The following is a 13,056-nucleotide window of genomic DNA, read 5'->3' as shown; positions in this document are numbered from 1 at the left end:
AAAGAAGAAAAAATTTACTTAATACTTAGTAAAATTAGTATAATTTCATAGAAAGGGGACAAAGATACTTCTGTTAAGTGCTTATTTTCTGTTTCTGTTTTTATTCTGTATGGATGCCTCAGAGAGCGAGGTTATTTGAAGAAAGTAAAAGAGAAATACTTACTTGTATGTCCAGTGTTTATTGCAGCTAAATTTTGCTTCCATGTAAAAATGATACTTCCCTCTGAGTTTGAAGGTGGAAAATGCATCCTTCACTTGTGTGAAGCATAAACTTGATAATTGTCTTGGCAAGTGAGGAGGGTGGTGAGTGCAATGGGACTTGATAACCTTTTGCAGATGGAGACCTGAATTTCTATGAAACTATTGGATCGAAGAATGCTTTGAAAATAAATGATTGTGAGAATAGCAATGCAAACAGATGTGTGAAGGGTCCCTTCCTGACAGATTTAATGTGGGCTAACGAAAAGGACTGGTAAATCAAGGTTGAGGGTTTAGTAACAATGAAGTGCAATGACTGTTTTCTTCCAGAAATTTTACTGGAGAGGTAAAAACCTTCTATTAGCCAGCTGATATACCTGAAAAAACCAGATTAATACTTGAGTCATTTCACTTCCATTGTCGTACACATTTTTTGATTGCATTCTTACAGCAATGACAAATCATGATAACTCTTTACAGTGTATCTCTTAAATATTACTCTAAAAAGAAATGTATCTTTTCAATGAAAAATACTTCAGGGGGAACTATTTTCCAAGTTTGTGTGTCCAATTAATATTATTTCCTAGCAGTGACCACTCCATTGTGCAGTTCACTATGACAGTGGAAGTGGGAAATCACTGTGATAATCGGTGATAAGGGGCAAGTGCTTTTGGAGCAGTGCATACATAACAAAGCACAGAGTACTGTGAATCTGACATTTCAGTACAAGCAGGAACTTGCACAATTGTAACAAACTTCCAAACAAGAGCATGCAGATCTTGGTAGCCATAAGGGTGTTTGCCGTGCTGGGTGTATTTTTGATATAAGAATTACATGCTGTGTCAATTCATCTGTTTGAAAGTTAAATTTTATAAAAAGAAACCTTAAGGCAGTAATCTCTCCGATTGCCGTGCTTGTTTAGGATAAGCTTATGTAAACTGAAGACATATATGTAAGGCTTTTTGAGATAAGAATCTACATTCCAGCAAGCAGTAATTATACAATAAACAATTAACTGTTCAGATAAATACCATGTTCTTTATTGAAAGACAGATTCATTTTTGAGGTTGCGGTTGCGTTAACTATGAGCTGGGAGTTTGTATAAAAAAAAAAGCACCATCCTATACTTAGAGTGTTCTACCATGCCCAGCATTACTAGAATTCTGAGGTTCTAGTAATTTCACAGTGTTTCTGAGTGCTGAAGTCTAGGGATTATTTTGTATCTCAGTGCTAATTCTAGCACCCTCCTTGTTACAAAGTCTTTGTCCAAGTTTGTTTTACAAGTTACTTTTATCTTCCAGAGGATTCTGCCTTTGGTCTGCGGGCTTGTGTGTGTTACGCTGTCTTGTGGTATTTGTGTGCACTGTACCTGCCCTTTACAAAAAAAGTTGTTTATTGTAGAGGAGTGAAGAGAGGGGAAATTAATCACAATCTTCACCGAACAACTGGAATAAATAGAAATTTAAAATAAAACAAACAACAAAAGCAAAAACAAACAAAAAACCCTCACAACAAATTTTTTAATTTTCAGGTGATTAATTAAAGTTCATCCCCTTTTTGGTGATGACCTTTTACAATTAAGAGGAGGAATGAAGTTATATTGCTTGATATACTGTACTGGGTTTGGGGTCTCTGGAAGGGTTTTTGCTGCTAAGTGTAGCCCCAATTGCCTGGAACACCACCAGGGTGCCTCTCTGTACATGAAACTACAGAATGGAAAAAGGGAGCTGTGCTGCTGTAGGACTTTAGAGTTTGCCTTTAAAACATATATGAAAGAGAAGTCAGCATATTTTTATATACTTTTATATAGGTACAAGCTTTAAGTAAACTTGCAAGAAAACCTAAATACTACCTACTGCTGTTGCAAGAAAGTTTCCATAAGCTCAGCATTTTTGAGTGAAGATGATTCTTGCAGACTGTGTGTGGGCTGCCATACTTCATTTTAGAAACTTTTCTCGTGTAGTGCTTTTTATTTATTAAAAAGACCTGAAGAAAGCTTCATGTCTCTCAAGTTCTGTGTTTGGGGTTTTTTTCCCCAGCTATGCAAGTTTATTCGAAAACTTCAAACCACCTAAACTTTAAAATTTTTCTTGTGAAAATACTTGTACTTCAGTTGGCTTTATTACTTGCATGATGTTTTATGTGCAGAACACTGTTGCAATTTTTTTTTGGTCTGGAAATAATACAAATTGTTTAATGCTATAAATAAAAAAATAATCTACAGTGTCATGCAATTGTCTGCCAGTTGTCCATAGCAGTGATGCAAATATTTAGATTTCAGTCAGCATATAATAGAAATCAGTTGCTGTTGCATAGTGTTGAACTGCACAAAGATCTGTCCTCTACAGCATAAGCACGGGGATCTGCTGACTCTGAATTTAGGTTTGGCAATCCTCTAAATTGCATTTACTGCTGTGAAAGGTGTTAAAGTGCTAGCCAATGAGCACAACTGAGAAGAGCAGTAGCTGAGATTTTTTGTTTTTTCAAAGGATTTTGGTTCATTCTTTATGCTTGTGCAGTAGCCTGGCATGCTGACTGTGGAGCATTGCTGAAGTGGAAAATGCATCCCCCTGATAGTACATCTCAGGCAGGAAAGTCCTGCACAGACAGGCTCTTGCTGGTTCATGGTGTGTGCAGGTCCCAATGCTCTAAGAGGCTCATCTGGCTCCTCTCATGTCTCAATGGAAATGAAGTAACCCCAGAAATGTTGCCAGTTTTTATATTATTTGGTATCTTCTATGAAATTTTCCCATGATGTCATGATTCCTGGCATGGAGAGTTTAATTTTTCCTGATGCAGAGTGCCTGCCCCTCATCCCTGGGGATGAAAGATAAGGGCAGGCAGCAGGGAGGGCTGTGGGTTTCCTTGTTTGGGTTGTTTTGGCATTTGTTTACACTTGAATTTTGAAATTAAAGCAGTCTCACATGTGCACTGGACTAAATAGCTGCTACCTATACTAAACTTAGTGTCCAAAAACAAGAAAAGAAGAAGGTGAATGGTTACTTGGTCATGCTGGCTTTCATTTTCTTCCATTTGACAGGTGGTATGCGAAACTGAGTCTGGGGAAGCTTGACAGTTTTGGGATTTTGTTTTGCTTCCCCTTCTGTTTTCTGCTTTTTAAACTGGAAATCATTAGGGCTTTTGGCAAGTTCCTAAGGTTGCTTGGTGTTTAGATTGCATTTATTTATTTTCTGCATTATTGGTTTTGCATGTACGCAGACAATGTATATTTTATGTGTGCTTCCATTAAGCCTGATTGAAACATCATGTTAATTTAAGTGACTCACTTAAAAATGTTAAATAAAAGCTGTGAATCATTAACTTGCATTTAATGCTAGGAGATCTGAAGATGGATTTGTCACTGATTTCACTGTCAGTTTTATTAAATTGTACCAAAAGGATCAAAATCTTTTTAAAAACTATTGCTCCTACAGCTTCCTAGTCATTCCAGCCTTTTAATTAAATGAGGTCCTGTAAGTTTTAATGGAATTAAAAATGGAAATGTTAAAGTGGGCATGTATTCATAGTTATCTGCTTTGCAGACTTTCTATCGGTAAAACATTACAAAAAGTGCCCAGAGTATTTCTTACAGTTGAACTCTGTCTTTCTGACCTAGTCCTTTATAAACTTTTCTGTGGTCAGCTTTGATTTTTGTAAGGTTTTTCCCCACTCTAAACACTTTGGCTTTTTGGGTTTCAGTAGTACTTTTTTTTTCTGCTTAACATTTTTTGTGATATTCTAGCAGAACTAGATCTGTCTGATCTTGGGCTTTTGTTTTCCTGTATTTCTGTAAATTTTTGGCTTGTGATTAAAATGTCATAATTGTTCTTTGTTCCTATAGCTGTACATTTTGTTAATAATGTTTAATTTCTTCCTTAGTTTAAGCTATGGAGGAGGACATTCATCACATTCAGAAACAGACCTTCACAGACAGACATACACAGCTTCTCATCAACTTCCTGGATACTCACCTACACAACATCCTGCTGGTAACTGTCCATGTCATGAGAATGCTGCTTAAATAGCTTCAGAGGAGAGAGAAAAAACAAACCAACTGTTACGTAATTTAGATTAAAGTTAATGAATTTTATAATCAAAGGAAGTTTGTCATATAAGTGGTGGCAACTGGTATTAGAAAAACTGAGTGTTAAAGCTGTTAGCTTTTTATCAAAATGTTGTAAGTAGTAAGGAAAATATCAAGGCAGGTTATATGTTTTTCGAAAAAGCTGCACTTTTTCTTTCAAATACAGCTTTTCAGGATTTGGTCTATGCATAAGGGCAAATGTTGTGTGCTTCCAAGCCAGTAGCAGAAATGCTGCCAGCTCCTCCAGATTAAAGCAAACAGCAGAACTGATGTGAACTGGAGCATGCTGCTGCTGGTACTACCATGTGTAGTGAGACCCTGCTGGGGAAAAGTTAAAATTCATTTAAAATGTAGCAGTGGCTTAGGCTGCATTACAGCTGAATTGTGGTCAGTCTTTGATCCTGAGGAAATCCTCTCTCTGGATCCCCCCTGAAGATGGGGCCTGACCTCTTCATGCTCACTTTGCAAACCAGGTTCAAAGAAAAGTGTTTGAGCTCATGTGCTGACTGGAATTTGTAAGTCCTGGCCAGGTCCTTGATCAGGGTGATGGAGGGTTGGAATTGCAGTCTTGACATAATCTCTGTTACTCACAACTCTGGATCTCACCAGTGCTTCCCATTGAGCCCTCTGCTATGGAAAGGTCTGAGCGATGGGAAATACATGAAGGTGTTATTGAAAACCAAAACCCCTTTTCATGTGCCAGTCCTAGAGATGTGTCCAAACTTCCATAAGCTGCCCAAAAGGGAGAAACTGGATATAGAAAAGTTAACATGTTTCAGGAGGAATTCTGAATGTTTACCCAGGTGAAAATAGAACAGTGAATCTTCAGATTCAGATAAGGGAAGCATTTTACTCGTGTACCTAAATACTGTTATAAGCATCATATTTGACATACATTTAATAATAGGTTTTAAATGTATACTGAAGTTTCAATTTATAGTTGTAACACTGCATAACACTGTGTTAAACACTGAAAAATCAATGTCCTTTACATTGCTAATATTTCATGAGATGGGTTTTTTGTGAATTATGAACATATATGTTTGTTATTTGACTTTACTTCTTTGAAGTTCATCTGAATTACCTGTTTTGTTTCATTTCCCTCCACTATCATCTAGGTCTTTCAGGAATATTTGATACCAGTATGCACAGTGCTGGAGGTAACACTAAGGAAGCTTCTTCAGTTATGAATTTTCTCTCTGCTATTGAGTCTCGTACTGCTCAGGCAGTCTCCTCAGGATCTACCCTTTTACCACAATTCAGGGCTCCTTCGTGGCAGACAGGTGAACATTTTCTCTTTAAATAAAATTTTGTCATTGTTACATTGAATGTTTGGGAGGATTTGAAATGAAAATATTCTGACTAACTGAAAAGGCTGCATGTTTTCTACCTCTTTTACATCTCAATATTTAAAATTTCAAAACCAATTAAATTATGTTAGTGTAAGATTTATATGAGCAGAAGTTCTGGTTGTTTAGAAGGAATTTAGATGGATAGGGTATTAATTTGTCTGACGAGTTAAATTTATTTCCCCAGCTTTGTTTGGAATTAGTCTCACTAACACTATAAGCATTTTCAGGCACACTACCTATACCTCCTAGTCAATCTTTCACTCTCAAACTCTGCTTCCCATGGTAGTTCTTCTGTGATATTAGTGCTAAAATCTATGGGTATCTTTGGCCCCTTTGTACACAGAAGTAATGAGCAAGGTGTTCTCAAAAAGAAGGCCTGAGGTGCATGTGACATAGAAATAAGGGATCTAATTTACAACTGAACAAACGTGCCATCTCTTTTGGCAGACTGACTGCCTTCCACAAACCTCCCCCATCTGTCAAGCCTTCTGTGCAGAGCAGGAAACTGCAGATTTTGAGCTCACTGTAGACAGTTGCACCAAGATAAGTGTTGCTGTTGCATCTGTGGGTAGCTTCAAGTTCTGGTTAATCTTAGGGAGTGATTATGCAGCTGTGCAGTGAATTGGATCTATCCACTGATCTGGCAGAAAATGTTTGAGTGGCTTTTGTCCTTTGGTGGGATGGCTTTCCTCTGTATCAGCAGGCTGATCTGTGTCTCTGTGCAGCTGTATGATTGCTGTTCTGATCTGGGGAGGAGGCACAAGGTAGCAAGAGTGGAGCAGTCCTTTTTTTGACATTTGGGTAATGTGCAGCTGCATTCTGGGAAGAGCTGCACAAATTGTTGAGAATAGATACTGTGGATTTTAACTCACTATTGACAAAAAGCAGACATGTGGGAGCACAGATGAAGATGCACAATGGTAGTCTGGCAAATTTAATATCAGTCAGTTATGAATTTAGAGTTATGATGACCCATTCTCACATCAGAATATCAGCTGGGAAGAAATTTTTTTCCTCCTTGTCCTAGCATTTTATCCATTGCGTCCTGCCTAACAGTGAACTGTGAAGAAGGGGGAGATGTGCTGTGGGTGAGGTTTGATGTTGGTACCAATGGCTGGGAGATTTCTCAGTACTCATTACTAAGAACTCATCACTAAGCCCATTTTTCAACATTACCAGCTCTCTGAGCTTTCTGCTGTCCTTTAATACTTTTGCTGCTTTTCTGTAACCCTTGATCATCCCAAGTGTCTATTGAGAGCTTTATCTTCACAAACCTCTTTGAGGGAAAGCAAAGCAAGGGCTCTTCACTCTGCAAGGTGACTTTTTTTTAGAAGTTTCTTACTTTGGGCTTTTCTCCAAACTCCACACTGCTGATTTTAGGGGAAAAAAGAAGAATGTTGTGTTTGTTATATTTGTCCTTCCAAGTGTTTCTTTGATCTGTGTTATCAGTGTTCTGATTTCTTAGGGTAGTGAGGGTGTGCCTGTGCATGTAACTTAGTACCTTTGCCATGCCTTTTGTCTGCTCCTGAACAAATATTAGAATATAAAGCCCAACAGTTCTGCCATAGTAGTGCTCCTGTGACTGGCTCTTGTCTGGTTTAAGAAGTTAGGGGCATATTTGGAAGGGTTTTGATTTATGGAAGAGAAAGGTAAAATACAGGTTAGATGAGAAATGAACATCTGCAGTTAAAAGGGGTTTAAATTCTTTCCTTTCTTTGAGACTTCCAGATGGCCCTTCCTGTGTGTTAGCAGTAGGGATCAGTAAAAGAGAACCCAGTTGTACATGATGATGCAGTTTTTTAGAATAGGGAGGGAAAGTGCATTAAAGCACTGATTATGCTTTCTCACTCAGAAAGACCTTATTGTTGACTAAGGAAAAATACCTTGGCATTCCTTCACTATCACATCTCTTCATATCAGTTTGTCTTGGACTGAAAGGGAGAAACAAAGAATTTATTTCTCAGCTTCACCTGAAACTTCAAAAGCAATTGTATGATTAAGTTGCAGTCAACTTAAGAAGACTTACTGTATTATAAAATGAAATATTTTTTTAACTGAAGTATTTGTTTCAAAACAAGCTCTATTTACTGAGAATTTATATGTATTTTTAAGTTATGCTAAGCTAAAAAGCATTTTAAGTGTGCAAGAAGAATCAAAAAAAGGTCAAATCAGTCTACTGATTTTAACTTGTTCCAATTTGCATACCCTGGTAAATTTCCCAGAGGAAACGGATTCCTTTACAAGAGTTTTAAGTTTGTCTGGGAATAAACTTGCCTTCTTTGCTTTTCTTGGTAGACTTTGGAAACAGTACACAAACTTCACCAGTGTCTGCAAGTTACAGGGTGAGAAGCAGAGTGAATGATTACAGGGTTACAGGGTGAATGATACGGATCACTGCCCTAAGCCTCAGATCTTGCAAGGGAATTTCATACTCCTGTTTCAGCTGGAGTAGTGTTTTCTGTTGAGAAATCTTGTTTAAGCCAGGGTGTCATACCGGTGGCTGGATGCAAATAAGAAATATGCTTTTCAGTTTAATAGTTGCTACTGCACCATGCAGATAATTGCTCTCTGAGGATATTTGGGACTCTCACTTCAGAAAGTATACAAAATATATTTATTGATTGTATTGAAAGTCAAACCCCTCCTCTAAGAAAATGAATTGCAGATTAGCTATTTCACTGCATGCTCTGAAATGCTTCCCATAAAGTGAGTTACAAAGTTATTGGTGAGGATAACTCCAGGAGATGGGATTGCTCCTTAAATTGTGTATGTATTACAACTGCTAAGGTGTAATTTTGTCTTTTTACTGTTTATTAAAGGTGGCCAGGGCTTTTGATCAGTTCTTTTTAAAGTGAAATAAAAACTAATAAAGAGCCTTCCATTTCAAAGCAGAATTAATCTTGTACAATTCTTTTTATCAACAATTTGCATCTTAAGGATATGAGGTTTTCCCTCAGCAATTTACTGCAGGTATAGAGTTCGGCATTCTAAAAAAATCCTGCACTTTCATTTTGAAAATCACCCACAATAAATGCCTCCCTATGCATGTTTGGGTTTTTTTAAAGGGTGGTGATTCTAAAGAACATTATGTTTGTAAGTGCTGTAAGAGCTTGCAGTTAAATGACTTACAGAAATGCAATGTTGTTACTTTTAAAGCTCCCTTATGCTCCTTTTTCCTTCTTGTTTTGTTTTTTCCAGGTATGCATTCCTCGACAGCCACAGAACTATTTGTTACTGGAGCTCTGCCAACCTCTGGAACATTTCCACCAACCTCTGCTTTGTCAGCGTATCAGCATCCCAACACCTTCAGCAGCAGAAACTTTGCTACTACCCCTTCTCTTACTCTTCAAGATGCCACATTCAGTGCTACATCCAATGGTCTCTTAAGTCCCCATGATCCCTTATTACAGATTAAAACATCCCAAGGCACTGTTCCAACCGCTCTGACCTTCGAGCGCCTGGGCAGCTCTGTTCTGAGTACCAGCGTACCCCCCCAGTCGTCAACGTATCGTTCTGCTCAAGAATCTGCGCCCCATCTTTTGCAGCCTCAATTCAGTTTGTTGCCTTCGACCCTTGGAGGAGCCCAGCAGGTGTCTCAGGCCTACAGCACATCTGTCTTCACTGGTTCCACTGCTTCCATGGACAGAGCGCTTCAGCGAGAATGTAGTGTTATTAAACACCACCAGCGGCCTTCGAGTACTCAGTCTGTCCAGCCTCAGCTGGCTGTTTCACAGCATTCCTTACACAGCTATTTAACAAGTACAAGTGGAGTTAACTTTCAGGATACATCTAGGCACTCAGCATTATCCTGCAGTCCAGTTGGAGATGTTACTCAGGTGAGCAATGGAGGACCACAGCAGAAGACTTCTCAAGTCACAGTGGAACTTGCTCAGTCATACACATCTGCAATTCCATCGCCCGGTTTTCAGTCTGCTTCCACTGCAAAAGTGAAAAATTGTTCCATGAAGCAGTCTCCGAGGTCAACAAAGACCCCCAAACCTCAGAGTGTAGCTCCCACCGTGCAGACACAAAGCTATGCCAAAACTGCACAAAACCAGAGTTCTGTCATTACAGGCCAAGCACAGATCTATTCTACGGCGCAGCTGCCCAGCCTCTTGTCGGTCAGTCAGTCCCAAAATTACGTCTCGTGCCAGGCTCAGAATGTGCCACCTGTCAGCCACTCACAGGATTTCTCATCCGGTAAGGTTGAGAAGCTGCCCTCACTGTATAAAACATTGACTTTTTCTGGGCAATCGCAAGCTATTACTTCTGACAGTCAGACTCTAAGTTACTCCTCAGAGGAACAGGTATTGACCTCCGTTCCAAATGAGAACTACTCTGGGCAAATGAGGGAACTTTCTTCAGTCAGCCAAGCTCAGAACTACTCTTCTAGTCACTCTCAGGGTTTATCTCCAGTTACCCAGTCCCAAGTTAATTTTTCATCTCAATCACAAGTTTTAGCAGCTGTTAGTCCTTCAGAAAGCTATTCTTCAGGGCAGTCTTTAACATTAACGTCGCCTTCTCTTTCCTTTAATGCCTCTCCTCGGGTACAAACTCTTCCAGCCTCGAGCCCTAATCAAAGCTATATATCTTTACATTCTTCTCAGAACTCTCAGTCACAAGAATCCTCCTCTCCACAGTCTCAAAAGTTTTTGCCATCTGTCCAGTCTCCTTTTGCATCCCCAGCTCATTCCCAGACACTGCAGAACAACAGACCTTCCTCAGAAACAAAGTCCTATGTTAAAAGGAAGTCTGACTCTAACTTGTACGCCTCGTCGAAACAGGAGGAGGAATTATCAATGCAGGACATGCAGGCATTGCAACAGCAAGCTACTCTTGAATCTTCCACTCAAAGCCTAACAGAGGAGGAGATCAATGCTCAGGACGCATCCTATAGGGTCTCAAAAGCAAATGACAGATACTCTCAAAGCGTAATCAGAAGCAACTCTCGTCTTGAAGATCAAGTTGTTGGACTTACTCTTCAAGGAACAAAAAAAGATGAAAGAATGGTCAGTTCTGTGGAGCAGCTTTCCCAACACATTGGCCATATCAGCAGCCTAAGCCACGATATCAAAAAGACAGCAAATTTAATGCGAACAGCACAGGGAACTGTGAGTGCTAAAGACCTAAACCAACAGCATTCCCTTATGCATAAGGTACATGAGAGTAAAGCTCCAGAGCAGCAGGGCCAAGTCATTAGCACGCCAGCACAGGTGCAGCCTCATGCTTTAAGACATGGCCATCAGCTGTGCTTGCCCAGTGCACAGGTACTGCTGGAGTCAGCCTGTGACTTGCAGATTCTTCACCAGTCAATCCTGCAATCGAGTTTAGGACAAGCAAAGGCATCACCACAAGTGCAAAGAATACAGAGTCCTCAGCAGGTGGCACATCCATTTCTTCAGATGGATGGTCACATTGTTCAAAGTAATGGGGGTCATTCTCAGCAGCAGCTTCACAGTCAGAATTCAGAAGTAATGAAAATGGACATTTCTGAGTCTTCAAAACCACTACAGCAGCATTTGACAGCAAAAGATCATTTTACTCAAACAAATCAACATGATGCAAAAAATCAATTTGTTTCTCTTAGTTCAATGTGCTTCCCAGAATCTATGCTTCTCAGCGATGAGAGGAATATATTATCCAACGTGGATGACATCTTAGCAGCAACAGCAGCAGCCTGTGGAGTGACACCATCTGACTTTGCCAAATCAGCCTCTAATGAAGAGGAAATCCAAACTGTTGAAAACAGTGAGGAGTCCAAAACGCAGTTCCGATCTTTGGATTCCAGACATGTGTCTTCTGTTTTCAGCGCCTCACCTACTGTAGTTGGAAAGCCAGCAAGCAGAAATAATATTTCTCTGAATGGAGGCCAAATTACCCTGAATCTTACCCCAGTGTCAACAATACAGACAAAAACTGTGAACCTGGATCAGCAGCACCTTGAAACTTCTGATCAGAGTGTACCAATAAGAATGACCTCACCCACCCTTGGTCCTGGTCAAGAAGAGCAGGAGACTGTTCGGGTGAAGAAACAATCTAGCATCAGTCACGAATCTGAAGAAGATAATGATGCTTCTGTTGATGGTACACTGAATGCAAGGGAGACAGAGTTTGTTTCAAGTGGTAGGAGCTTAAGTGAGGAAAGTGCTGCTTCAGAGAATGATTTTAATGTGGGTGGTGATGATGGTACAGTAGCAGGCAACCAGTCAAAGGTTCCTTTGCAGACGCTGTCTGTGCCTCAAAGTGCAGATGGAGCCATTAATAGAACTGAAGAAGAATGCCAAGATTTAACTCAAGGAAACCTTCAGAAGAAAAAAAGCAAAGGAAAAAGCCAAAACAAAAATGCTGCAGAAGATGACAGTGCAACTCAGAAACAGGTAAAAAGAAGTGGACAGTGTAAGCGTCAAAATTCAAGAGGAAATGATGCATGTTTCACATACTCTTCTCCTGTTTCTGAAGGTTGTTATGATACTTACCAACATCAGGAAAGAATGAGGCAAAAAATTAAAGAAGTTGAAGAAAAACAGCCTGAAGTCAGAACAGGATTTATTGCATCTTTTTTAGACTTTCTAAAATCTGGGCCTAGGCAACAATTTTCTACTCCAGCTGTACGAATGCCAAACAGGACTAGGAGACCAGTCACACAAATAGTTCGTTCCCCTTGCCTGCAGCCCTCTGCAAAGCCTCAGCCAGCGGCAGCACCACCTGTGGCTACTGAGGTCAGTGGAGAAAGTCCAACCAAAAAAGCCGACGAGGAACTTAAGAAAAATTTAGAAACGTTGCCTTCGTTTTCTTCTGATGAAGATGATTCTGTGGGTGGTAACCATGATCTTCAAAAGAGCATCTCTACTGCATTGTCAGCCCTGGATGAAACATCTGACAAAAAGATGAAATCAGGTAAAATGGTTACTGCAGGTGCATATGTTGAAGGAGATGTTTGTAGCTGAGGGGACAAAATAAAAGAATGATTTTATCTATCTTCAGGGAAAGGTTTTTATTTGGTTTGGTTTTGGCCACAATTAAGAGTTTTCTTCACAAGGTGTGTTGACTATGGACTAAAATAGTGTTTTCCACAGTTAGAAAATATGTAAATAAACTTTTTCATGCTTCAAATAGGACTAATGCCAAAGAGTTATTTTAGCCTGGAGTTGGAATAATGTGTATGTTCTCTTCAATTCTGGCTTGGAACGCTGAATATGATTTTCATCTGGGAACATCAACAAAACATATCAGAAGTTCTAAACCTATTTTTAAGAAAATTCTAGCAAGAGAATATATTAATAATTGCCATCAGCAGTTGATAAGTTCTTGCTCAGTAAACATTCATTTTCTGTGATGATGAAGTTGTACTGGATATGTGTGTGAAACAACTTTTGCTCTTGTAAACTGCACTCACTTGCTTCTTGTAAACTGCTACTCATG

General features: G+C 39.4%; 1 protein-coding gene across 2 annotated transcripts in view; it reads left to right on the top strand.

Annotated features, from left to right (window-relative positions):
- The window catches only part of QSER1 (glutamine and serine rich 1), a 44,760-nt gene that overhangs the window by 12,281 nt on the left and 19,423 nt on the right, over positions 1–13,056 (top strand). For both annotated transcript variants that reach the window (XM_021527604.3, XM_021527605.3), the window contains exons 2-4: positions 4,078–4,187; positions 5,401–5,565; positions 8,833–12,531. In XM_021527604.3, coding sequence (XP_021383279.2) covers positions 4,078–4,187; positions 5,401–5,565; positions 8,833–12,531 — 3,974 coding nt within the window. The remainder of the gene's footprint in view (positions 1–4,077; positions 4,188–5,400; positions 5,566–8,832; positions 12,532–13,056) is intronic.

Source organism: Lonchura striata, chromosome 6, assembly GCF_046129695.1.
Source record: "Lonchura striata isolate bLonStr1 chromosome 6, bLonStr1.mat, whole genome shotgun sequence".
Lineage (NCBI taxonomy): Eukaryota > Metazoa > Chordata > Aves > Passeriformes > Estrildidae > Lonchura > Lonchura striata.
The sequence above is the reverse complement of the archived record's forward strand: the minus strand, read 5'-3'. Positions and strand labels throughout refer to the sequence as shown.